Genomic DNA, 27,864 nt, shown 5'->3' with positions numbered 1-27,864 from the left:
GGCAACTGAATGGAAGGCCTACTAGGATGTGTCCCTGGAGCTCCCGACGGAGACAGAAATTTCTTATTAACCCATTTTGACAGACTCTTAGAACATTCTTGCTTTGTTTGGTCCAGAAAGTTGAACAGTGGAGAAGGAACTGCACTACTATTTGCTGAATTCACTTCCACTGTGAGTAATGAACCCCAACGGCATGGGAGCTCTTTTGTGACATCGAAATGCCAACTGGCAAAACTATGAAGGTATTTGGCGACTTTGAAGTTGAAGCTATTAAGTTCATATTTGAACCATAAATAGCAAAATGTAATGAGCTGCCATTACGTAAGGGACACAAATAACCTTTTATGAGGTCTCGAGCACTTAAAACAAGTCCAGAGAACTTACTAATCCACCAATGCCCTTCTAGAAGGAACAAACCCAAAAACAAGGAAATTGTCCTCTGTCCTGGGGGTCATCAGCACTGTCCAGGTATATAAAGGGACCCAGCCCAGAGGAGACATCACACCTGAGAACTCCCAACCACTCTTCACCTCTCAGCCTCACTCCAGCCCAGACACCACCATGACCGGCTCCTGCTGTGGATCCTTCTCCTCCCAGAGCTGTGGAGGTTGCTGCCAGCCCTGCTGCTGCAGGGACCCCTGCTGCTGCCGCCCAGTGTCCTGCCAGACCACTGTGTGTCGCCCTGTGACCTGTGTGCCCCACTACACTAGGCCCATCTGTGAGCCCTGCCGCCGCCCCATCTGCTGTGACCCCTGCAGCCTGCAGCAGGGCTGCTGTCGCCCCATCACCTGCTGCCCCAGCTCTTGCACAGCTGTGGTCTGCAGACCCTGCTGCTGGGCCTCCACCTGCTGCCAGCCCATCTCAGTGCAGGCTCCCTGCTGCAGGCCCCCCTGCTGCCAGCCTGCTCCCTGTCGCACCACCTGCAGGACCTCCCCCTGCAACACCTGCTGCTGAGCCAATCAGCTTTACCAATAAAGATACCTGGGAGATGGCCAGGTTCGTCCAGCTGTCACTCAGGACATGATTAAATAATTTATATCTATATCTATATATCTTACCTTTGTGCTCAGAATATATATATACATATATATATGTGTGTATATGTATATATATATATATGAAGAAGAGAAGTCTAATCTTCAACGTATTTCAACCTATACACAGAAGACACCTATTTGGGCCCCTTTCTGATAAAAACATTGTTCCCTTTTTGGACTGTGATCTAGCTCTTCTGTGATATTGTCTGTTTTCTAATAAACATTCTCAGCATAGAAATCATGAGTGTTGTGATATTTTCCTTTGGTCTCAATCACCAAAGAGGTTCTTTTTCAGAACGAAGTTCAGAACGACCTTAAATTGTTCTGAAAAGCAACTTAAGTCTGAGTTGTTCTCTCGGGCTCGCTGCAAATGGCACATGATGAGACTGGTGACAGTCGCCATCTGCTCATTACATAATCCAAATTCCATCCTCGCCAACCAACTGAGAACCTGCCTGCAGGGCCCAGCCTGACTAGACGCTGTGTCCAGGCAACATCTGCATGAACAGGCAACATCTGTATGCCCAGTCCGGTGGCTTGTCGCTTGAGCAGACGCCTGTTGGTACATCATTCAAATCTGCCAAGCTGAGGTAGGTGAAACCCCGAGCTACGTCTGCTGAATCGTCTGTGCTTTTGAAGAAGAGAAAGGGTTAATGGGTGGGAAATATATTGCTTATTAGTGGAGGTAAAAATAATTATAGTTATAGGTGTCAATAAATTACTCCCCAGGGAATAGAGAATTCCCAATTCAGCTTGAAGTCAACGCTTGAGCTCCGTGTGGTAAAAATGGAAGAAGGTTATTCCTCCTGTCCAAGTTGTTAAGTCTCCTTTGCTTGCTACCAATGTGACTGCTGCTTTCAATAATGGATCTCCTTCTATGTGCTTCAGAGGAGACATTTAGAACGTTATTGACAGTGCCATCTCTTAGAAATATTATGTCTTCAGTGGCCTTCGAAGTCTGCTCAGAATTTGCACAACAATGACATTTTTCAAGTAAATTCATCTCTATTCATTGATATGCCTTTATTGTCCAATTTCTACAAATGAGGCCCTAAGCTCACCAAACTGAAGGATATACCGAGGATGAAGCAAGAGACCCTGCTTGGAAGAGTATATACTGTATGTATGTATATACATATATATATGCATATATAGAGATATTGTATGTATGGAGGTGATGTGTAGAAACTAAAAAAAAAACTAAATAAGTTAATCAACATAAATATAAAGAATTTAAAAATGCAGCAAAGCAAGGTGGTCTGGGCTTATAATCCCAGAATTTGGGAGATTGAGGCAGAAGAATCATGAAAACTTTGAGGATAGCCTTGACTATATAGTGAGGTCCTGTAAGAGAGAGGAATGGAGGAGAGGAGAGGGAGATAAAGAGAAACCAGGCATGGCGGCTCACACCTCTAATCGCAACATTATGAAATGGAAGCGGGAGGATCAGGAGGTCGAAGTCAATGAAGGCTACATGGTTTGAGGTCTGCCTGGATATATGAGAGGGGACCTACCATCCTTCTGCTCCAGCTCACAAAGGAGGGAGAGAAAGAGATGACTTAAATGGATGGAGATGATGAACCTTCTAGGAAATACCACACAACTGCCTGCTATATATTCATATTATAAAAAGTAAAATGTAAGATATGAAGCCATTTTGTGGGAAGACTTTTTTAAACTATATTTGTTTATGCCTATTACAATATTATACAAAATCCAGTCATTGTTGATATTGTTCAATTCATTCTTTAGATTCTTTTAATTATGTAATTTTTAGGTCAGCACATGCTTTTACTATGAATTAATCCATTATCTAAAAGCTATTACTGGGGGAAAGGAGAGGGTAATAGAGTTTATATGTTATGAAAGCCAGAAAGGAAATTATTTAAATAGGGGAGGGAAGATCTAGGAAGATAGTAATTGGAGCAAATAAGTTATGATAATATCATTAATATTGAAAGTATAAGGAGATATATATATATATGTATATATATATGTATATATATATATATATAGAGAGAGAGAGAGAGATCAATTTCATTATGTGCATACCAAAAATAAAAATAAAAAATCAAGTGTCTTAAGAAACTGTCACCATGCTGGAGAAAAAAACTTAAATCACTTCCAATTATCTTCTGATTTCAAAAACTTGACTATTTTTCAGTCTCACTGAACCTACAGCAATGTTTTGTACTGTTAAAGAATTCTATCTATCCATCCAGCCATCTACCTATCTATCTATATCTATCTATCTATCTATCTATCTATCTATCTCTATCTATCCATCCATCCATCCATCCACCCACCCACCCACCCATCCATCCATCCATCTATCTATCTATCTATCTATCTATCTATCTATCTATCTATCTATCTATCCATCCATCTACCTATCTACCTATCTATCTATCTATCAATCCATCCACCTACCTATCTACCTATCTACCTATCTACCTATCTTTCTATCTATCTATTTATCTATCTATCTATCTTTTGCAAGCAGGTGTACCACTAGATATAGTAAGATTCTCTGACATTTTAAAATTATAAATAAACTATAAAACATTTAATTTCTTTTAACACTTGAAGATTATCGCTCAATTGTATAAAACAATCAGCACGTTTATGCTCCAAATTAAGACTTTTATAAGCTGTAAGCTATTCATGTTTTATATGCACAATTGTGCTCCCACTGGTAAGAACAATCAGGAGTTTGAGATCACAAAAAAAATATTTTCCACAGAAAGTATACTCAAAACAATGTTGTTGAATGGAGTTCTATGATTTGATAACCAAAATATATTGCCCACCACCAGTAGGAAGCTTTCTAAACTCTTTATAAACCTTTGATTAAAAATGACTGTGTGTTGCTGGGTGGTGGTGTTTGCAGGAACATACACCGTCCATGGCTCTGACTCATACTTGTCCTCTTCACTCAGCAGGAGTTCAACTCCTCTGACTAAACACCCACCACTAAGTACTCATCTTATTTGATGGTATCCTGTAGCAGCTGCACTGGCCCATATCAAATATGCTGACTTTGTTCTCAATTCAAATGTTAAAGTCTATTATACAGCAAAATAATATGACCACTGTGTGTGTATATGTGTGTGTATATGTGTGTGTATGTGTGTGTATATGTGTATGTGTGTATGTATGTATATGTGTGTATGTGTATGTGTGTATGTATGTATATGTGTGTATGTGTGTGTTTGTGTATGTGTGTGTTTGTGGGTATGTATGTGTGTATGTGTGTATGTGTGTGTATGTATGTGTATGTGTGTATGTGTGTGTTTGTGTATGTGTGTGTTTGTGTGTATGTATGTGTGTATGTGTGTATGTGTGTATGTGTGTGTATGTGTGTGTATGTGTGTGTTTGTGTGTATGTATGTGTGTATGTGTGTATGTGTGTGTATGTGTGTGTTTGTGTATGTGTGTGTTTGTGTATGTGTGTGTTTGTGTGTATGTATGTGTGTATGTGTGTATGTGTGTGTATGTATGTGTGTATGTATGTGTGTGTTTGTGTGTACATATGTGTGTATGTGTGTATGTGTGTGTATGTATGTATATATGTGTATATTGTGTATGTGTATGTGTGAATGTATGTGTGTATATGTGTGTATGTACGTATATATGTGTGTATATGTGTGTATGTGTATTTATGTGTGTATGTATGTACATATGTGTGTATATGTGTGTATGTGTATTTATGTGTGTTTTTGTGTGTGTATGTGTATATGTGCATATGTGTGTATGTGTGTGTATGTGTGTATGTGTGTAGTGTGTATATGTGTGTATATGTATGTGTGTTGTATGTATGTGTGTGTATGTATGTGTGTATGTGTGTATGTGTGTATATGTATGTGTGTTGTATGTATGTGTGTTGTATGTATGTGTGTTGTATGTATGTGTGTTGTATGTATGTGTGTTGTATGTATGTGTGTGTATGTATGTGTGTATGTATGTGTGTATATGTATGTGTGTATGTATGTGTGTGTATGTGTGTGTGTGTTTATCCACCTGAGGGTACACACATGCATGTTTATTTGGGGCATGAACCTTGGGTGTTACTTCTTAGGTGCCATCACCACTGGTTAAAGTAAGCTGGCTGTCCAGGTAGCCCAGGGCATCTGCCCATCTCCTCCTCCCCAGCATAGAATTGTGATCATATGCTACCAAACCTTGCTTTCTTAAAAAAATGGGTTCTGGGAGTGTAACTGAGGTCCTGATGCTTACAAAGCAAAGCCTTTTACCCTGAGAGAGTGCCCTTTCCCATCTTGTAATCGTATGCCCTTTCCCACCATGTAATCTTCTAAACACATTTTTTAGAGAGCATCTCACTACACAGTTCAGGCATTCCTCAAACTAGACATGCTCCTGCTTCTGCATCCTGAGTACTGGGATGACAGGCCAGCAAAGCCAGCTAAAATACATTCACTCATCTAACAAAGATGAGACACTAAATGTCTGACTCTGCTCTCAGTGTTTCATGAGTATTAGCTCATTTAACCCTCGTGGAAACCAGATATGCACAATTATATGACACAAGGACACAAAGCCAGTGAGTGGCACAGCCTCATGTGAGTATTGAGTGTTATTGGACACATGGTTTTGGAAAACAGCATCTGTCTTGCTGCCCATGCCAGAGCAAGCAGTTGGGTCCTCGAGCCCTGCATCATGGATAATGGGAACATGAACCATGTGCCCAATGAGGATGGGGTAGGAAGCCAGGATAAGTGTGCTACAATAACAAAAATGTCTGAAGAGTTTGCTGAGCCATCCTCAGACTCTCTCCTTGTAGATCGCTGCTATATAAGAAGGAGAAAAGATCACCGTGGAGTGATTGATGAGAAGTACACGCACCAGAAAAATCTGTGTTATAAAGTTGCTGTTGTGTCTTTAGAGGAGACTCCCATTGCAAAGAGAGAGAAATAACCATGAGATGCCATAGCAACATGAAATCTGGATATCAATGTGCACTGAACATACAACTGTTTATATTGCTGGTTTGAAAAGGAAGAGGAGGAGAGGAGGAGAGGAAGGAGAGGGGGGAAGGAAAGGGAGAAGAAGAGAAGGAGGAGGAGAAAAGAAGGAGGAGGAGGAAGAGGAGAAAAGGAGGAGAAAGAGGAGGAAGAGGAGAAAAGGAGGAGAAAGAGGAGGAAGAGGAGAAAAGGAGGAGGAGAAAGAGGAGGAAGAGGAGAAAAGGAGGAGGAGAAAGAGGAGGAAGAGGAGGAAGAAGAGGAGAAGCCACATTGTGAATACAAAGGGAAGATTTTAGAGCATGTGAAGCACCTTTAGCCATAGACATATCTACATTTCTCCCTCCTCTATCTCTCTGGTATAACAATATACTCAGTCAACTCACTTTTTGCTTCTGAGGTGATGTCTCATGTAGGCCATGCTGCTACATGCCTTCCTATGTAGCAGAAGATTACCTGGTACCCCAGATCCTCTTGCCTCTGCCTCCCAAGTACTGGGATTATAGCTGTGTACCTCTCTATACCTAGTATAGATCAAACAAGGGCTTTGTGAGTGCTAGGCAAGCATGCCACAAACTGCACTACAGTTCCTTTGGAAGTAGTAAAATTATGTTTTAGTTACCACTGGGGTAACTTTGGTTCCTGGAGCCTGGAACATACACACACACACACACACACACACACACACACACACACACACGCATGCACGCATGCATGAACGCGCGCGCGCGTGTGTGTGTGTGTGTGAGAGAGAGAGAGAGAGAGAGAGAGAGAGAGAGAGAGAGAGAGAGAATTCTAAAATCATCTAGATGCTGCCTGGGAAGTTAAGGGAGGGTTTGCAAAGCTGGAAAGTAAAGAGACCGCCCTGAAGCTGCACATCTGGTGTGTTTTGAGCAGAGCCGCAGTATTCTACAACTGTGAGGCAGCCTTCCTGCCTGCCTCCTATGAAAGATATACTGAATAACACCTAGGCAGTCTAGGGTAAGACAACTTGCATCATTTGCACTTGATGATAGTTATAGGATAGCAAGGAATGGGGGGGGGGGATCTCCCCACAGCATCTGTGCCGGGGAGATAGCTCAGAAAGTAAAGGAAGTTCTTACTACAGGAGCATTCCCATCTGAGTTTGAACCTTTATCCCCAATATAAAGACTGGGTACAGCAGTGTGCATCTGTAACCCCAGCCATGAGAGGAAGTGGAGATGGGTGGTTCCCTGGAGTTAGCTGGCCAGAAAATTTGGCTGAATTACTGAGCTAAATTCAAGTTCAGGTAAGAGATTCCCATCTCAAAAAAGTAAAACAAGGCACAAGAATAAAACACTGACATGGACTTTTGTCTACCCCCATATGCACATGCACACATATACATGCATGTGCAATGCACTTACACATACACCAACACATCCGTAGAAAATCCGTGTTTCCAGTTAGGTATGATGGTGTAATCTGTAATTCCAACCTTTGGGCAGCTGGGGCAGGAAGATTATGAGTTCAAAGTCAGCCTGAGATACATAGGAAGTTTCTGCTTCAAACAAGCAACAAAGAAAATAGGATTTAGAGATAAATTCAGTTCCCTATGACGAGAAGCATCAGTGATATGTGCACCATGAACTACAGAAAAGTATGATGCTCAGTGACCTTAGATGATTTCATTTAATATAGACATACTTTATAAGAATAAACTTGGGAAGACTAGAGAGATGGCTGAACGTTTCTAAGAGTGCCTGCTAATAGCATAAGACCGAGGTTCAATTCCCAGTACTCACATAGTGACTCTCAGCTATCTGTAACTCCAGGTCAAGGAGTGACCTCTTTTGACCTCTTAGAGGACAAGGCATGTACATGGTATATATCCATGCATCTGGGCAAAATTCTCAGGCATATACAATAAAATAAACACATCTAAAATACGTTTTAATTTTTTTGTATTTGAACTGCTGTTCTAGCTAAGGAATTCGTATTCTCTTGTACCAAATGTTAAATAAATGTATTGTCAAAGAATCCCATTAAATAAAGAATGTTCCAAGTGCTTGTTTGGTTTATAGACACCTGCTTCCAGAGTAGCCATTAAGGGAGGAGAATCCAGTAGGTGATCTCTGTACCTGGTAGCATGTTATGTATGATTATGTTAAAAACTGAGTTCTTTTGTGGCCATTTGATCCAGGTTATCTTAATGTTGGTAGTTGAAATGAGACCAAGAGATAGTAGAAGGATCTGGGGGGGGGGGGGATTGGTCATCAAGTAAAGCCATAGTCAGGTAAGAGAGAAAGTCCTGAGTTTCCATTACACAAAGGGTGACTACAGTTAACAATGTTGCATAATCAAAATGAGAAGACAGAATTTGGGAGTGTTCTCATCACAGCGAAGTGATAAATGTCTGAGATCATGGTAACTGGCCTCAGGAATTAATCAATACATGATGGGTAAGTGTACCACAACAAAACACTCCACTCCACAAACCCTCAAATCTTCTGTCAAATAGCACTCTGTTGCCTCATGGCTGTAATTTTCAAGTTTCCACAGTGAATAGTGGGTATAAGATGTTCATATTTAGATGCAATGAGAATCATTTTAATGAGGGAAACCAATGACTCAACCATTAGTCAAACAGACATTGGATTAATTAGTCAAAAGATAAACAAGAGGGGTCATCAGCACTGTCCAGGTATATAAAGGGACCCGACCCAGAGGAGACATCACACCTGAGAACTCCCAACCACTCTTCACCTCTCAGCCTCACTCCAGCCCAGACACCACCATGACCGGCTCCTGCTGTGGATCCTTCTCCTCCCAGAGCTGTGGAGGTTGCTGCCAGCCCTGCTGCTGCAGGGACCCCTGCTGCTGCCGCCCAGTGTCCTGCCAGACCACTGTGTGTCGCCCTGTGACCTGTGTGCCCCACTACACTAGGCCCATCTGTGAGCCCTGCCGCCGCCCCATCTGCTGTGACCCCTGCAGCCTGCAGCAGGGCTGCTGTCGCCCCATCACCTGCTGCCCCAGCTCTTGCACAGCTGTGGTCTGCAGACCCTGCTGCTGGGCCTCCACCTGCTGCCAGCCCATCTCAGTGCAGGCTCCCTGCTGCAGGCCCCCCTGCTGCCAGCCTGCTCCCTGTCGCACCACCTGCAGGACCTCCCCCTGCAACACCTGCTGCTGAGCAGTGAGCTGAGCACCTGGGGCAAGAGCCATCCTTCAGAAAGTCGTCTGTTCCAGTTTCTCTGTGTAAACTCCTCCCGCGAGCCACCGATACCCCTGAATCAACCAGCTTGTGAATAGAGGCCCGGAAAACTTGTGCAAGTCTTTATAGCTGTCTGTGCCCTGCTTTCTATCTTGGGTCTAAAGTCTTGAAACATGCTTATTTTAAAATAAATTTCTCTTCTTGGGCCTCACCAACCATTGCTTTGATCGTTCTTACTTGTACCTTTTAAAATATTTTGCATTTATTCTTTGAGGATTTGTTACACAGGCTCAATTTATGTTGATCACATCTGTCTTCCACACTCCCCCTTCAACTCCTTCCAGACCTTCCTCCCCTCCCCACCAACCGCAACCCTCTCACGGCTTCATACCCCTTCGCTGTTAGCCCACTGAGTCAAATTAGTGCTGCGTTGTTTGTGTGCGTGTAGAGCCATGCACTGGATTATGGACGACCTACCAGCAGAGGGAAGTCTGTTTATTCATGCTCCTCTCAAGATGCTAATTGCTTACCACCTGCAAGTCCCAGACCGCACAGACTATGAAAAACATTCGATTGAGGTTTTAAAGATTTTCCCTCAAAAAAAAAAATCACTCAAGGCCCCACCCGTAATTGAAAGGCTGTATGAAATTAATGACTACGGAGAGAGGAAGGATGAATCTCCCCCATGGATGAGACCCCTAATTGGTTATCCGATATCAAGTGGTCAACTCTAAGCCATATACATGAGAAAAACATTAAGCTGCACTTATGTATTTAGATGTGTCTATACGTGTAATAATCATAAAGAAAAATTTTAATATGCCCATTTATTTATTTTTACTATTTGATTTCATATGTTTGGGTGTTTAGCCTCTGTGTGTTTTCCTGGTCCTTCCAGAAGTCATAAAAGAGCATGGGATTCCCCAGAACTGGAATTACAGATAGAGGTGAACTGCTCTGTTAGTGTTGGGAATTGAAACCAGGTCTTCTGGAAGTGCTTAAGAGCACTGGCCCTTAACCACTGAGCCGTCTCTCCAGCTCAACATGTTTCTTTCACTAAAAGCCTCTGGGGAGATGAGTCATATCTACCTTGATACATTAAATAGAAGAATATGAGAAATAGAAGTACACATATCGTATGGGATCTGCAAAGGTGTTACTATTGTTTAGAAAGAATAAGGAAGTCTGAGAAATGCTAATATCTTATATGAGTTAAAATCTTGTTGCCCAGACTAGAAGGAAAGTGGTGTTCTCATCCATGGGAACAGAATGGCCAGAGGTATGGAGGGAGGGAAGTACCTCAAGGGCCATCTATACATTTTGGCTACAGCACTGGACAGATAAAGAGCAAGAGAGGAAGAACAATTTAGAGAATTAATGTGCTTTCCCTATCCATCCATAAGCTCTAAGGAGCTGTTTAAAGCCTTGGGTCCATACATGGCATGAGAGGTCGAGGCTGGGATAGTCTATGACGTTTCTTATGACGACAAAGGGGAGATGACTCACTCAGCAAAGTGCTTGCCATACAAGAATGAGGAAAGAAGTTCAAATCCCAGGACCCATGGAGGAAGCCAGACATGGCAGTATAGGCTTGTAATTCCCCAGTACAGAGGGTAGACACAACTTAATCAGCCAGGCCCAGGTTCGCATGATGGACTCTATCTAAAAAGTAAAAATAAAATAAAATAAAATAAAATATAGCTTCTGAGGATGACACTCAAGGTTGATTTTTGGCTCCCACATGCATGTGTACACACAAAAACCTGAACATATGTGTGTACTCACACATACACGCACACACATGTGTGCACACACACACAGGCATGTACACACACACACACACACACACACACACACACACACACGCACAGAGGAATCCACAATAAAAATGACAAACACAGAAACCCAGAAGGTCCATTAAATTCAAGGTGGGAAACAAGAAGCAACTAGAAAGTAAATATGACTTATTTCAATTCTGGGCTAAAAATTCTTGAAGGGGTTATAACATATTTATACATCTTTGCTGTGTGTTCGCATTATTATTCCATTGCTTATCTTGCCCAACACCTCATATTTATATTTTTGAACTGCTGAAACCTATTTAAGATAAAGGCAGTACTGATACTCACCGAACCCAGAAAGCATCAGGCTAGACAATAAAAAGAACTGGCTGGGGGCAGGAGAGGAGGCTTTCAAAGCCAGCTCTTCCCCATGTGGGTACAGGTGCTCGTTTAACCTCTGCAGATTTATCTGATCCCAGATCACGGTGTTCTCCCAACAGCTGATGCTGAGGGAAATGAGAAGTCACTTCTACCAGCACACCAGTGTTCCAGTCTAGGATTTTTGTGAATGAATGGCTCTGTATTTAATTCAATTTTTAAATTAACTCCATTGAGACCTAACTGCTTTGTGCACTGGAGCAAAAATGAGACAAATGAATCTACTCTTTCTTCATAACCCTTCAGCGTTCTGTGCATAGTAAAACAAAGCCGTCTTGTGATACGTCTACTGAAAGTATACTGCTTTCTGCACCTAAAATATGAAGTGGTCCACAGATGACTTAGTTTTTCTTTGCATTATCCAGTGGTTACATGTAACCATTTTCAACTTCATGCCTATAGTCATGGCTACCAGACAGCACTCATCGTCTCTGAAGCTGGCATTCATACTATTCCAGTGTTGTCTTAACACTGTTTGGAACAGTTTCCCCATCTCCTAAAAGCCAGCTTTGTGTTTCCGTCCACATGTGCAGGGTCAGCAAAATCACCACAGGCAGCAAAAATGACGTTTTGATCACTGTGTTTTTCATGTCCCCTCACGGAACCCTAAACACTGAGCAGAAATAAATACACATTGCCTTCTGTTGGCTACCAAGAATTATTTAACCTTTTGTTTGCTAAGATTAAGGTTTTTGCATTTGTAACTACTACTACATATTGGTAAACCACTTTCAATCTCCCTTACAAACATTATGAAGCAGGAAAAATTAGTATTTCCTAATTCCTTTTGTCTCCTTCACTCCTCTTTATAAACTGACCTGTTGTCCTCTTGAATGCAGTGCCCTCTCTGCCAGGGCACGAAGTGCAATAACGTAAAATGACAATAAGTTGAAATCAAACCCAGACTTTGAGGGACACTGTCCAGATAATCCACGTAGCATTAATTTTTAACTCTCATAAAGAAGTATAAATTTCACTTGAAGGTTTTGTGAGTGTTTATCCCCACTTACTAATTATAAATTTTAGCCTCTTCTTTAAATTGAGTGCAACAGGATTTGTTCCATACACTCTCCTGAGTGACAAATGTTTTCTCAAATATTAATGACCTAAGTATAGAAGAATAAATAAATATATATATACAAATATACATATGTAGATAGATAGATAGATAAATAGATGATAGATAAATAGATGGATGGATACATAGATAGATAGATAGATAGATAGATAGATAGATAGATAGATAGATAGATAGACAGACAGACAGATCTGGAGGGATCTGAGAACACCTGTTCGTGTCTAATGTATCACTTCTGTGCAACGATCCAAAAACTGTGATCTTACCAATAAAATAAAACTAGAATCATAAAGACAGTCTTCTTGAAGGACAACCCAAGGTCAACAAGTCTTTCCTGCATACTTGAGATTTGGTGAGTATGTCCCCATAACTATTGTGGTGAGAGTCACCTGGTCAGGCGCTGTGACCACAAACACAAGACTGAGGCTAAGACTCAAGTGGAAATCACGACTCTGTTTGGTTAAGACATTTAACACGTCTACCTCAGGTGAACATGTGTGATGAGCATTAGCTGAGCCACAAGGACACACCCATTTACAGATATGTTTGAAGTAACTCAGGGGCCCAGAAAGTCTGGTTTTAAGAGTAACAAGATAAAAATGTTACCTGTCGCAGAGGGACTGGCCAAGGCATATAAAAGGCGCTGGGTGGGATAGGCAGGCAGAATTCAGAAACTCCTCTCAACTACACTGCTCTCAACCCAACGCCTGACACCATGGCCTGCTGCTCTACTAGCTTCTGTGGCTTTCCCACCTGCTCCACTGGTGGCACCTGTGGCTCCAGCTGCTGCCAGCCCAGCTGTTGTGAGACCAGCTGCTTCCAGCCAAGCTGCTGCGAGACAGGCTCTGGCATCGGGGGTGGCATTGGCTATGGCCAGGGGAGTGGCAGTGGAGCCGTGAACTGCCGTGTTAGATGGTGCCGCCCTGACTGCCGTGTGGAGGGCACCTCCCTGCCCCCCTGCTGTGTGGCGAGCTGTATACCCCCAACCTGCTGCCAGCTGCACCATGCCCAGGCCTCCTGCTGCCGTCCATCCTACTGTGGACAGTCCTGCTGCCGTCCAGCCTGCTGCTGCTACTGCTGCCAGCCCAGCTGCTCCGAGCCCAGCTGTTGAAAGCCTTCTGACAAGAATCTTAGGAAGATGACACTTCAAAATGATCCAACTAGAAGCCTAAAAAAGTCTTCTAAATTTCAGAATTGATAACTCAGCTATTGTAACAGCTACGTAATTTCGCAGGAGGTAAATTCATTTGGGGTGGAAGAGCCAACTTCGTTGACTTGAACTCCAACAAAAGGCCCACACTGTGGAGAGGGATGGGTAAAACATTACTATAAATTTTACCAGAACTACTTCAATAGCCAACTGGGATTTGTATTTAATAAAATGCATTTGGTCTCTTCAATGATTAAAAAGTTATTGTCAATGCTTTCTTTTTTTGGAATATTTTAATAATTTGGAATTTTTCAAAATCTCAATAAGCCACTGCAGTTCCTTACCCTTTAAATGTGGTTGTTCTTTTAATAATTCTCTCTTTGATTTCCCCTAAATGGCTCATTATTTCTGCAACCAAATATATCACTAAGAAAACACAATAATTAAGACACTCACCTGGCCCCTGTGTTCCAAAGTTTTACAAAGAGGACGTTTGAGTCATTTTGATGTCCGAGGCATTGTCAAGCCTCTCTAGTCACTCAAACGTGAGTCTACAGATGATTGTTGCGAGCATCAAAGGGATACTAAGGTGTAATGTAGAACGAAAGACCATAAACGCTGGCTGGCAAAGTAACAGCGTAAGATGTTTCTAGCCATGGCTACGATGATCCATGACTCCTAAAGTAAGTCACTTCACTTGCCTAGGCAACTATTTCTCATCTGAAACTGAGCTACATCCCTTTCATGGAGCGATGTGTAGATCATCGAGTAAACCATAGCATGCGGCCTTTATGCTCACACATCCACAAAGGAAAGGTACTCAGTGATCCAATGGTATTCGAAGCTTTATTGCTGGCCTGGTTAGCCTGTAGTGTCAGCTTCGTGCAATCTAGAGACACCTAGGAAGAGGGAAGCTCAACTGAGGAAATGGCTTACTCCGATTGGCCTGTGGACACATGTCCGAAGAACTCCCTTGATTGTTGATTGATGTAAGAGGATTAAGCCCACTGCGGGCACTACCACCCCTAGACAGCGGCTGTGTAAAAATGCAAGCCAAACCAGGTGGAAATCCCACCAAAAACATATGAAGGATCCCTTTCCCCTTCATCCTCACCAGCACTTGTCAGTTGTTTTCTTGATCTTAGCCATTCTGAGTGGGGTGAGACGAAGACAAAAGTAGGTTTAATTTGCATGTCCCTAATTTCTACCGATGTTTCATACTTTCATAAGTATTTCTTAGCCAACTTTAATTCTATTCTCAAGAATCTTATCTCTGTTCAGATCTGTAGTCCATTTTAATGGCTTCCTTTGATTTCTTGGTTGTTCTTTAGAGTTATTTGTATATGATGGATATTGGCTCTAGATAGGGATAATTTCTCAACCTCTCACCCCTAGATGAAGAGCTATAATAGGCTATCAGTGGCTCCTTACAGAAACAGAATCAGTTTTCTCTAGGGTGACAGCTCCCTGATGTGTCATCTAATCCCAAGTGCATATCAGCAACACAAAAGAGACACAACTCAGGAAGAGATATATTATTTTTAATATTTTAAATATTATTTATAATTATGAATTTGAGAGGGAGTCGGGGCATGAGGGGACAGTGGGTAGAAATGATGTTAATATAATACTCCAATGCTCATATATGAAAATTTTCAAGCTAAAAATACTTAAATAAAAAGTAATAGCCAAGACCAGAAAAAAAATAAAGCTAGCTAAGGCTAAGCCAAGGATCTAGCCATGAGCAAACTTGTTTTATCCCTCCATGATTTCTGCTTCGGTTCCTGCCCTGACTCCCTACAGTGCTGAATGGTGACTTAGAAGCAGAAACTGAAATAAAACTCTTTTCCTTCCATACATTGTTCTTGGTCGAAATGTTTTCTCGTAGTAACAACAAATCAAACTAGGACCACTGTCATCTTGAAGATTTTCTAAGAAGTTGCTTTAGAACATTAACAAGGCCATGTTGTCTTGCAAGAAGACCATTTCTAGCCATTAGGCTCGAACTGAGTAAGCCAGGACGTTTGCTGCTCTTATCTAGTTAACATCTTGTAACTAGCGTTCGTAGATATGTACTTTGGAAAATGATGAAAGGAAGTTCATCAGTCTACCAATCTGCATTTTTGAACCTATACAATCCTCTCAAGTCCCGTGAGGCAGAATACAGAATCTTGGTCACATCCTGTCACCATTCTTTCCCTAATCTCCAAAGAGTCTTCTAGAACAAAGCAAGCCTGAAACAGAAGATACATCATGGAGCTTCTGTTCCATGGGATAAAAATCTTTAGTCATAGAATCAACAAGATGAACTACAGGTCATGATTAGTAGGGCACCGCAAGGGATTGCTTAAAGGTTAAAGGGTGTTCTTCTGAGGTAACAAAAATCACTTTCGACATCAGACATGAAGTGCACCGTGAGGCCTAGAAGATAGCACAGTTGGTGAGAGTGTTTGCTGTAGAAGGAAGAGGACCTGAGTTCAAATCCCCAGCACCCACATGAAAACACAGGCATAGCTAGGCCTACTGGTAAGCCCAGCACTGAGGGAGTTGAGACAGGAGGATTCTGTCTCTGGTCTCCAGAGGCATTCTGGTCTCCAGCCTAGTCAGCATGGGGAGCTTCAGTTTCACTGAGAGATCTTGTCTCAGGCAATAAAAATGGAGGATCCATCAAGATGGTTCGGTGTCGGGGTTGGGGATTTAGCTCAGTGGTAGAGCACTTGCCTAGCAAGCGCAAGGCCCTGGGTTCGGTCCCCAGCTCCGAAAAAAAAAAAAAAAGAAAAGATGGTTCAGTGTCATGAAAATCTGGCCATCTGAGTGATATCCTCAGAACCCATGTAGAGACAGAAGGAAAGAACAGACTCCACGACAGTGTTCTCTCCACTACATGCACCTACATAACATGTGTACACACCCACACCCACACTAATAATAATAAATTCATGTAGGAGAAGAAAAGGAGGAGGGGGGAAGGAGGAGGGGAAGGAGCGGAAGGTGAGGAGGAGGAAGATAGAGAATAAAGGAAGAGTCCTCATATCACCAACTGCCTCCCACGTATGCACATGCCTAGGAATGTGTGCCCACCTGCTTATGTGCACAGGTGCCATACAACACACGCATGCACAAAATGCACCAAATGTCACTTTATTGTGTATTTAAATGGTTTTTTCACATTATATGAGTTTTCCCTCAATTTATGAGTGAGACCCCTCTAGTACAACTTTATAACAATCAGAAAAACACCACCTTGACATCAGCATACCCAAAGAACACAGTTTATCAGACCTACAGTACATTGGGCGTGAAGAAATATGTTCCTTCTTCTGTATGAACACAGCTCCACATCCGGAAACAACTTGTACATCTGTACTTGCTGGGCTTATAACATGGTCACTATCCCAGATCCATATATGTCTCTTGACTCCCAACGAGACTAAAGGGTTAAGAGTTGCAACATCTTTCACTTAGAAGAACATTAACTCAGAGGCATCAAAAGGATATAGGTTGGTGTTTGAAAAACTCAAGGAGACCTTATTACTTGATTAAGGCTAGAGAGTTGGGGTGAGAGGAAGTCATTGAGGCTTTTCTGTTGCCCAGTTGAGGTCACTGGGATGGATTACAATCCACAGCAGCATAGATGCCCTAGGCAAGGATGTTCTAAGCAGTTTCTGTTTAAGATAGCATAGTCCTGGTTCTGGAGATTTCTCTGGCTTTCTTCATGGTCATTTCAACAGTACTCTAAGCCAGTCTGACCTAATACCATTTTAGGTCTCTGAAGTGTGGTGGTTGATGCACCAGCCACATGAGTACAGCATCCTTGCCTAGGGCAAAGTCCCTTGTTCTTGTTGTAATGATGTGGTCTGCACCCTCCAAGATGACGTAGTGGAAGCTAAAGAGAATAAGAAGGATAATGTTTATGACATCATTGTCCAGACACATGCATTTCCCTTTAGACCACAGATGCAAGTTCTTGTATCCAAAAAGGATAGAAAATCTACAAAGAAAAGCATCGTGAATATTTTTTAATATTTCCATGAAAATCAATACAGAAGAAACAGACTCTAGTGGTAGAAAAAAAGAAGTCCGGTTACCTCCATGTTCCTGATTTATTTCAGGCTGGTCAGGAGATGTTTAAACTCAGCTTCACCTTGTGACAGAGGGGAGCTGTCAAATTTTGAGTAACAGGTTTTCAACTTTTTTACTAAATTGGTTGCATGTGCAGCCATGGGTGCAGAGGTCAGGTAGAAGGTGTTGGTCCCTCCTCCCACCACATGGGTACCAGGGATCAAACTCAGGTTATCAGGCTTGGTAGAGTGCTCTTTTATCTCCTGAGCCAGCTCACCTTGAGCATCGTGTCTTGTTCTTAGTAATTACCTAAGTCCATAATCATGAAAGTTGACTTAAATCTCATACTGTTAAAAACGGTGCCAAGTAGAAAAGTCCAGAAACAATAATGCCGTGCACAATGACATTATCTCCAGGGCTTTTATCAACAAGGCAGTGCAACATCTTAAACACCCAAGATCAGTATCTTTAGTACCAAGCATCCTGCTGATTTTGAATTTCAGCGTGAATTAAATGGTCCCCAAGATTGTTATCAGGACACCTGCACATTGCCAGCGCTTAGAGTAAAAAAGTACCTAACCAAAGAAGCTGGGGCGGGGGTATAGTTCAGTGGGTAAAGGGCTCACCACACAAGTGGAAGGACTTAAGTTTGACTCTGCAGAATCCACATAAAAGCCCCGTGTGCCTGTAATCTCAAAATTTCTATGGAGAGATGGGAACTGGGGACAAGAGAACCCCCAGAAGTCTGCAGGCCACCTAGCTTGGCCCAGACACTGCAGAACAAGAGACCTTGTTCCAAACAAGATAGAAGGTGAGGACCCACTCATGGAGTTGTCTTCTGACCTCCACAGGAGCTCCATGGTACATGCATACATTCACTCATGCAGACACACACGCACACACACACACACACACACACACACACAGAGAGAGAGAGAGAGAGAGAGAGAGAGAGAGAGAGAGAGAGAGAGAGAGAGAGAGAGAGAAGGCTAAGTTTTATCTGCAATCAGATGGTAGATGTTCAGACTTCAGATTCACCACTTATGTTTTTATGGCTTTGAGAACCGTCTATGTTTGTTTGTTTCTTTTTTTCTTCTCTAACACAGTTTCCCCTTCTTCCACTCCTTCCAGTGCCCCCCAGCTTCCCTTTCCCCTAGATCCATACTTCCTTTATTTCCCTTCAGGAATAGTGGGCCTCCCAGGAATATCAACCGAAGATGGTGGTATAACAAGCTACAGTAAGACTAGGCACAAAGCTTCACATCAGGGCTAGGCAAGGCAACCCAATAGCAGGAAAAGGGTCTCGAGGGCAAGCAAAAGAGTCAGAGACACCCCCACTCCTGCTGCTCGGAGTCCCACCAAAACGTTAAGCTAATTGGCTAATGGCTCAGTTTCTTCCCCTGTGTTAGACAGCAGCAGTAGAGCCCACCCCTGAAGGATTGCTGTGAAAATGAAGTGGATTGATACAAGACATAGACACTTGTGTAGGTTCATGATGAGTGCCCAATAATCATCGGTGATAATGAACTATTGACATTTTCCAGGTGTGTCTTTTCTGTCCAGCTGAACCCACCTTTGCTTCCCAGCCAAAGGAAATAGACAAAGTTATTGAACTCCCGTGTGAGATTCAAGATGCAATTACAAGGGTCAACACTGAGTAATTTTTGACTCTCCTTAAATAGGAGCAGCATTAGTCAATTAGTTGTTGGCAGTATGAAAATTATAGCGAATATGGGTGATCCAGGCCCATGTTTCCAGTGAACACTAATGACGACTTCACCGTAGTCAACACCAAATAAAATCAACTTTTTACGGGCTTTCAGAAGTCTGAACAAGTAACTCGGGAACAAACAATTATCGTTCAGAGGAAAATTACATAAACATAAACAAGGAAGACACTTTGGAAATTAGGGAAGCAGCAGCCAGCCAAGGATTATAAAAGGACTGGAGTGGCAGTCACTACCCAAATTCAAAAAACTTCTCTAAGCAAACGAACCTTCAGCACAGCAACTCCTGACACCATGGCCTGTTGCGCTACTAGCTTCTGTGGCTTTCCCACCTGCTCCACTGGTGGCACCTGTGGCTCCAGCTGCTGCCAGCCCAGCTGCTGCCAGCCCAGCTGCTGCCAGCCCAGTTGTTGCCAACCCAGCTGCTGCCAGTCCAGTTGCTGCCAGCCTAGCTGCTGCCAGTCCAGCTGCTGCCAGCCCAGCTGCTGCCAATCCAGTTGCTGCCAACCCAGCTGCTCCCAGACCAGCTGTTGCCAGCCCAGCTGCTGTGGCACTGGCAGTGGCCAGGAGGGTGGCAGTGGAGCCGTGAGCTGCCGTGTTAGATGGTGCCGCCCTGACTGCCGAGTGGAGGGCACCTGCCTGCCCCCCTGCTGTGTGGCGAGCTGCACACCCCCAACCTGCTGCCAGCTGCACCACGCCCAGGCCTCCTGCTGCCGCCCATCCTACTGTGGACAGTCCTGCTGCCGCCCAGCCTGCTGCTGCTACTGCTGCCCACCTAGCTGCTCTGAGTCTAACTGCTGTGAGCCTACCTGTTAAGACCCAGAGGATCCCCAAAGGATCAGAGCTTTCAACTCCTGGGCCACTACCACGTTCTTGAACTTTGATATGGCTTGTGTTTGGGGGCACAAATACTTGACTTCGCAAAACATTTTTTTTCATCTAATACTGGAAAGGCTTTGACATCATCTATGAAAACAACAAAATGCAAATTTGATCCCCAAATGAGAAAATCAACTTACCTTGGGATTGTCCCTTTTGTTCCAAGGCTTGGCGCTGTCAAGGCCATAGAAGAATCTTCTATGCTAACATACCTTTTATTCTTCTTTTCACTGTTCTGTAAACCACTCTTATAAAAGAAGGCTAATGTATCAAAAATAATAAATTATATCTGTTGGCATATCAAAATTTGCTTCTTTTTATTTAGTGTGAATATAATAGATACTTCATGGGCATTCATATAAAAGATTTCTGAGTTTGATTCTATACATTTACCTATTTTGTGTGGCTAGTGAGTCCTGTAAGTAGAGCTCAGATGCAGTCTCTCCTTTCACCTTATGGTTCTGAGGACTGAACTCGGCTCATCAGGCTTAGAGGCAAGAGCCTTTACCCACGGAGCTACCTCATCAGCCCCGTTTTCTATATTCTTCTTCTTATACCTTGTTAGGAAGTGGGATGTGTTCGTTAGATCCCATTAAAAGCTACAGCATTGCCACGGTCTTGTTTTATTTTGTTGCTGTTATTAAACACTGTGTCCAAAAACGTCGAGAGCAAAGAGTTTGTTTGAGTTATACTTCCAGGTCACTGTTCATCACTGAAGAAAGTCAAGGCAGAAACCTGGGATTCAGGAACTTAGTACCTTTTTCTCTAGCTCACTTGCAAGATCACTTTTAGCTAGCTCTCTTATATGACCAGGACCACTGTGTAGGGATGGTGCTGCCCACAGTGGGCTTAGCCCCCTTCAATCAATTACTAATCAGCACAGTCTCTTGTAGGCTAAACTGATAGAGATACCCTTTCAGGCTATCATAGGCTGTGTCCTGTTGACAGCTATCACTAACTACAACAGCCAGGAGTCCTTCATCTCACCCAGTGCTTTTATAACTAGATGCATAGAAGTCAGAATCACTGAGTAAAGGACATAAATGTGGCTTTTTTCTATCCACTAGATAAAGATGTGATTTCAAGTGATCTAAAACAGTGATAGCACATGCTAATAAATCACTCATTTCCATTTACTTAGAGTCTTGACAGACAGAAAGACATGGGCATCTCTCCCAAGAACAAACTCCTAAGCAGGTGGAGATTTTAAAACCATATTTTTCCCAGTTGCCAAACAGAAAGTAAGAATTACCAAGTTTTTCCTCAATATTTAAAATTAATGTATATTCTTTGGTTTCAGATGCTTGCTTAATAGAAAAACACATATTTGTTATATACAAATGTGTTCTGTGTAACATACATATACATTTTTATATAGTTAAGCATAAGTATCAGGAAATGTGTCATAAATCTAGATAGCTTTTCAAACTAATATAAACTTGGACTTGGACCTGGAGGGGATAGAAGATGATAGACAGACAGATACGTACATAGATACATAGATAGACAGACAGAAAGATATAATACTACCAGGTCATCAATGTGGCTCGGTGGGTGAAGGTGCTTGTGACCAAGACTGACAACCTGAGTTCTATTGCTGAGTCTTTCACTAATGGAAGGAAAAGAACTCCTTCCCCCAAGGTATCCTGTCACTGCCCCATGCGCCCTGTGGCACACAGACTGATAGACACACACATACACACAAAGTGAGTGTGAAGAATTAAGTGAGGATCATTTCAGTTAGATGATAGTTGACACATTCAAAGACTAGCAAAAGCCAGAAAATTAGAAGGTGTAACTAAACGGGGGGAAAAAAACCATAAGCAAACAGCTCACTTCCTGATGGGCTGCCTAGACACCTGCTCCAATCCAGAGGTGCCTTATAAGGGCAGAAATGAAGGCACCTTCCCTCCTTCTGCCCCCTTAAATCTCAGCAGCAACCACTTCCACGTTCACCACTTAAACAGCCCACAGAAGAAAATTAAATACAGTCGTACAGGATTAAGGTACAGTGCAAATGCAACCTTTCATCATTACTACACATCATCTCATGCTTGGGGTTTTGTTTGTTTAAAAACAGGTTCCCACATATCCCTGGATAGCCTCAAATTTACTATGTAGCCAAGATGAATATGTAATCTTGAATTTCTGCTTTTCCTACCTCCACTCCTGAGTGCTATTAAAGGTATATGCCACTACAACTGGTTTAATATAGCTCTGCGAATTGGACCCAGGACTTCATCTATGCTAGACACGCGATCTCTCAAGTGAACTACGGCCACAGCCATACATCGACTGTTAGTCATTCTTCAATTATTTTGTTTTGTTTTTATCCCTACGGAGGTTATAAATCTCAGAGGAGAACCTACTACTGACACTTTACTAAACAGGAATAATTGCTAATTGCATTCCAAATATTTATCCTTATACCTACAGATAAGTATAGCTCTCATCCCTCACCAAAGACGCTTCCCTTTGCAACAGATGAAGATCATTACAGAAAGCTATAGTCAAAATGCAGAGAACTAGCAATCATGTGCCAGTCCTGAGAGCTACATCTACACCACAACTCCTGCATCCAAGTCTTGGGAACGTCGAGGAAGAAGGTGTGAGCAGAAAGACTGTAAGAGCCTGTGGACCAGGAAATCTGCTATGAGACTGTGTCTCCTAGAAATGACAGGGAATATCAACCATGATATGGCTGTCTGAACAAGACTTGAACAAGGACAAGACTAATAGACAAGCTAATAAAGAAGGGGGAACTCTCATAGGTCCCAAACACTACTCAGTAGGGCCAAGCAGATGGCTCAGACAAGACTAGACAAAGAACTACAGGCAACTAGGGAATGCTAAAGGAAGGAGAATTAGTCTTCCTCAAGGATGAGACTAACAATTCGTTATCCAATACCAAGTGGTCAGCTCTGAAGTCATATACATACAAGCAACTCTAAACAGACTTAGCAGATTGTATCTATAAATGTATATCCATATTTAGGTATGTGTGTATGTATATATACATACACGTGCATGTTTTAAAAGTGAAAATGAAAGAAAAATTCATAAGGTAAATAAATAAACCCTGCTATGGTCAGACTCTTAAATGTTATGCAGCTTTCAAAAATGAGTTTGACATATCAGATCTACGAGAAGCTGGGATCAGTGGGTAAATGCTCACACTCATGCCCAAGAACCTAACTTTCATCCCCAGCACCCAAGTAAGGAGAGAAGTGAGTGTGGTCACCACAGCAGCAGGCTCCAGGGTTGGTCTCCCTGTGTCAAAGGATAAAACAGAGAACAGTTGGGGAGGACACCTAGTGTCAACCTCTGGCCTCCACACACGCAAATGAATTGAATAACGTAGATCTGAGCACATCTGTGGAGAAATTCCTACAAGCACACAACCCCACCACTACTCAGTCTGAAACTCTGAGGATGGCTCTAACTACAAAGGACACGGAATCTGTAATCAGAAAATCCCCACCCAGGAAAGTCTGGGGACCAGACATGTCCACAGGTAAATTCTATCAAACATATATAAAAAATGAACAATTCCCAAGAAATATCTCAAAAAAAAGTTCTTTGTTCTAGCAATTATGGGGAAAAACAGGAAAAGAAAAAAAAATTCCCAGCTTAGCCTATAAAACCAGCCTCAGTCTGATAGCAAAGACAGGAAAATCACAGAGTAATATTCCCGACAGTCATCCATCGACTGTCATCAGAGTTCAACTGAACAACAAAAAGATTAAAAGGCATTTTTAAGAAGAATTTACAATGCAGGAATTGTCCAGCATATAAAAAAAATACAATCACTATAATCTTCCTTTAACAGATAAAAGGGGAAACACATGGTTATCTCAACTGTTGTGAAAAAAGGTTTGGTCATAAGTTTCAAAACCCTTTGATCATTTTAAAAACACTCAGTAGGACCAAGAACGTGGCTCAGCGGGCAAAAGCTCCTGCTTCCCACCCGGACAACCTGAGTTCATTTCCTGGAGCTCACACAATGGAAGACAAGAACAGACTCCTCTAGCCTTCCTTGAACCTCCAAGCGTGCACTAGGGCACACACACCTGTGCATGCACAAATAAGCAAATAAATACCTAAATAAATTAAGTTAACGAGATTTTTGGCTTTAAAAAAACATTCGAGAATTGAAACTACCTCAATATAATAAAAACCCTCAATTAAAAGAATATAATTAACCTCAACCTCAGCAAGAGAAAACAGATAGCGTTTCCTGTTAACTTAGGAATGAGACAAGAATGCCAACTGTGCTTTGCTGCTTAGCACGCCACTAGAAGTGCTAGCTAGAGAAATCCAGCAAAGTAAAGAAACGAATGTCACCAAATTAAAAAATAAAATAAAAAGTAAAACTAACTCCCTTTAAAGATAGCAGGATATTACTCATACACACACACACACACACACACACACACACACACACACACACACACACACGAAATGCTAAAATTAATCAATGAACTTAGTAAACACACACACATGCTCACACACACACACACACACACACACACACACACTTGAATTTCTGAACACTAACAGTAAGGAATACAAAAAGGAAATCTGCATGAACACTTACATTTACAATGGCCTCAGAAAGAATAAACTCTGAAGGGCTCAACTTAACTGAGCACCAGAAATAGCGAGAGATTACCAAGATGAATCTTAAAAGATGAGAATGCGTGGAAAGATATCCAGTGTCCACAGATTGTAAAACTTGCTCTGTTAAAATAACAATACAACCTAGAGATCTACAGAGGTAAGGCAATCCTCTTAAGCTCTCCATGATGCTTTGGTAGTGTTCCCCGGCACCCACACTGTGTTCCCTGGCACCCACACTGAGCGGCTCACGGCTGCCTGGACCCCCGGCTCCAAGGGGATCCATCTCCTCTGGCCTCCGCAGTCACTTGCACTCTGTGTACATACCCATACTCAGACATATAATTAAAAATAGGATCGATCTTTTAAAGAACATAATTAGTTTTGTAAACTTTCTGATTTTAAGGTTTATTTAAAAACTAAAGTAATCAGAATAGTGTGGTTTTAGCACAGACTGGTATACAGAAAACAATGTCCAGAAATAAATCCTTATTCATAGTCCAAAGATTATCAATAAGGGTAATAAGATCTGAAGGTTCAGACGATTGACATAAATATTAAAAATATTAACATGAATTTCATGCAATGAGTATTTGGCATTATTAAAATTTTAATTTACACATGCACAAACCCAAACTTTATTGAAATTGAAGAGACACACACGCTTATGCACACACACTCACACACACACACACACACACACACACACGCGCACGCACACGTGCATGTGTTATTACTTCAAGAAGCAGGACTGAATAAAGAATAAACACAAGCTAGTGATATTATATCTACTAAACTAGTTTTGAAAAAGATATTTGCATATGTGCATGTGTACGTCTGTGCACACTAGGGAAAGGAAATATCAGCTTTCCTTAAATGACTCCATCATTGCTTGCCTTGTTAAATGATATCCATTCACATATATATGTGTATGTGTGTGTGTGTCTGTGTGTGTGTCAATATAGATACATATATATATGTGTGTGTGTCATATAGATACATATATATATGTATATGAAGACAAAGACAGAAAGCTATGTAAAAACAAAGTTATTGAAAGCTTCAGATTTTAGTGCATGTATTGGTGATCGCCCTGTTAAATGGTATCCATTGATAGCATGCAATATATATTGTATATGAAATGCTTGATATATGTGTATATATACATATATACATATATGTGTTTTGTCCATATATACATATATATGTATAGAAGCATGAAGACAGAAAATGATGGAAAAGGCAAAGTCGTCAAAGGCTTGGGTTTTCAAAGTGTGCATTGATGACCCAAAAGGAAGTATCATTGATCTGTAATCATTCTAATCTGCACAGTCTGATCCCAGGAAGGCCGACTTTGCTTGGATGCTGATCAGCTAAACAGCTCATGTTTTGATGACACCAATATTAGTCTTACCGAGTCTGAGTAAACTGTTTATGAAATGATGATTGTTACTGAGTGGATGCTAAGGAAATAAATTTTCAGTTTGGATAAACTGGGCCTAAGGTTATCAAAGGTCAGCTGAGACAAAGCAAGCCAGGGTAGTATATGACATGTGACTTTTATAGAGGACTACTGTGCTTGGTAATACACCTTCTCTTAGACTAGAGAGAAAAGAGGAAGCACAGTGCCACTTAATTGATCACTGACTATAGCAGATGCTGTAAACACTGTTTATAGTTTTTTCAATTATTCAGGTACGGGCCAATCAAAGACTGACTTTGCAACTAGTGTCAAGGGAAGACGCTAAATCTTAGATGAATACGTAGCTATAGGGAATATATAAAAGGCCAGGTGAGGAAGACACAACCAAAACTCAGAAACTTCTCCTCACAGAACAACCAACTTGACTCCTGACACCATGGCCTGCTGTGCTACTAGCTTCTGTGGCTTTCCCACCTGCTCCACTGGTGGCACCTGTGGCTCTAACTGCTGCCAACCCAGCTGCTCCCAGTCCAGCTGTTGCCAGCCCAGCTGCTCCCAGTCCAGCTGCTGCCAGCCCAGCTGCACCCAGTCCAGCTGCTGCCAGCCCACCTGCTCCCAGTCCAGCTGCTGTCAGCCCACCTGCTCCCAGTCCAGCTGCTGTCAGCCCAGCTGCTGCCAGACCAGCTGCTGCCAGCCTACCTGCTGTCAGACTAGCAGCTGTCAGACCAGCTGCTGTGGAACTGGCAGTGGCCAGGAGGGTGGCAGTGGAGCCACGAGCTGCCGTGTTAGATGGTGCCGCCCTGACTGCCGCGTGGAGGGCACCTGCCTGCCCCCCTGCTGTGTGGTGAGCTGCACACCCCCAACCTGCTGCCAGCTGCACCACGCCCAGGCCTCCTGCTGCCGTCCATCCTACTGTGGACAGTCCTGCTGCCGCCCAGCCTGCTGCTGCCACTGTTGCGAGCCCAGTTGCTCTAAGCCCAGCTGCTCTGAGCCCAGCTGTTAAGACCCATGTTCCTGAGTTGTTAGAAATGAAATGGAAAGCACTGAAGAGTTGTGTAAACTGCTACGGACATGTTCTGTGTGGTGAACGCTAAGTATCTTCACTTTGCTAACCTGTTCATCATAGTGGAACTCTTCAACAGGATCCCCACAGACGTGTTGGAATTAGTGCACTGAACACATGTCTCAATCAGAATGTTCTGGGGATCTTTCTTTGCTCAGGTGACACACAAGGATGCATCAGTACATCATCCCAGTGACTTGTGGACGTTCTCCTCTAGTTCCCTACACATCTTCAGCCATGCTTTCTACTTGAAGAGACCCCGATGCTCTCAAAGTGTTTTATGCCCAAGTGAATAGATTTCTGTTCACCTTCTAACTTTACGCTGCCCCTGTTTAAATGATAGTAACCTTCAGGCATAGACACATAATCTAAAGCAAAATGGTTTTATGAAAATTAACTTATGTTTGAATTGTCTGCTAATAAAAATTTTCTATGCATTAAATACTCTTCATGGCTAT

At 42.3% G+C, this 27,864-nt stretch overlaps 5 protein-coding genes across 5 annotated transcripts; all 5 read left to right on the top strand.

Annotated features, from left to right (window-relative positions):
* The first annotated feature begins 561 nt into the window (after positions 1–561).
* Positions 562–954, top strand: Krtap2-1 (keratin associated protein 2-1). The gene has a single exon (XM_001055917.6). The coding sequence runs from the start codon at positions 562–564 to the stop codon at positions 952–954; it is 393 nt and encodes a 130-aa protein (XP_001055917.1).
* A 7,820-nt stretch (positions 955–8,774) lies between these two features.
* Positions 8,775–9,167, top strand: Krtap2-4l1 (keratin associated protein 2-4-like 1). Its single transcript, XM_008768208.4, has one exon. It carries the CDS (start codon positions 8,775–8,777, stop codon positions 9,165–9,167), a length of 393 nt encoding a protein of 130 aa, XP_008766430.1.
* Positions 9,168–13,200: 4,033 nt separating this feature from the next.
* Krtap1-5l1 (keratin associated protein 1-5 like 1) lies at positions 13,201–13,596 on the top strand. Its single transcript, XM_003750925.4, has one exon. It carries the CDS (start codon positions 13,201–13,203, stop codon positions 13,594–13,596), a length of 396 nt encoding a protein of 131 aa, XP_003750973.1.
* A 6,122-nt stretch (positions 13,597–19,718) lies between these two features.
* Krtap1-3 (keratin associated protein 1-3) lies at positions 19,719–20,240 on the top strand. Its single transcript, NM_001408672.1, has one exon. The coding sequence runs from the start codon at positions 19,719–19,721 to the stop codon at positions 20,238–20,240; it is 522 nt and encodes a 173-aa protein (NP_001395601.1).
* Positions 20,241–26,779: 6,539 nt separating this feature from the next.
* On the top strand, positions 26,780–27,346 carry Krtap1-1 (keratin associated protein 1-1). The gene has a single exon (NM_001408729.1). It carries the CDS (start codon positions 26,780–26,782, stop codon positions 27,344–27,346), a length of 567 nt encoding a protein of 188 aa, NP_001395658.1.
* Positions 27,347–27,864: the final 518 nt, after the last annotated feature.

This window comes from Rattus norvegicus, chromosome 10 (genome assembly GCF_036323735.1).
Source record: "Rattus norvegicus strain BN/NHsdMcwi chromosome 10, GRCr8, whole genome shotgun sequence".
NCBI classification, from domain to species: Eukaryota; Metazoa; Chordata; class Mammalia; order Rodentia; family Muridae; genus Rattus; species Rattus norvegicus.
Note: the sequence above shows the minus strand (reverse complement) of the source record. Positions and strands in the feature narration are given on the sequence as shown.

What these genes read in the sequence shown, in the direction of transcription:
- Krtap2-1 (XM_001055917.6), top strand. Translation starts at nt 562, where the DNA reads ATGACCGGCTCCTGCTGTGGATCCTTCTCCTCCCAGAGCTGTGGAGGT.
- Krtap2-4l1 (XM_008768208.4), top strand. Translation starts at nt 8,775, where the DNA reads ATGACCGGCTCCTGCTGTGGATCCTTCTCCTCCCAGAGCTGTGGAGGT.
- Krtap1-5l1 (XM_003750925.4), top strand. Translation starts at nt 13,201, where the DNA reads ATGGCCTGCTGCTCTACTAGCTTCTGTGGCTTTCCCACCTGCTCCACT.
- Krtap1-3 (NM_001408672.1), top strand. Translation starts at nt 19,719, where the DNA reads ATGGCCTGTTGCGCTACTAGCTTCTGTGGCTTTCCCACCTGCTCCACT.
- Krtap1-1 (NM_001408729.1), top strand. Translation starts at nt 26,780, where the DNA reads ATGGCCTGCTGTGCTACTAGCTTCTGTGGCTTTCCCACCTGCTCCACT.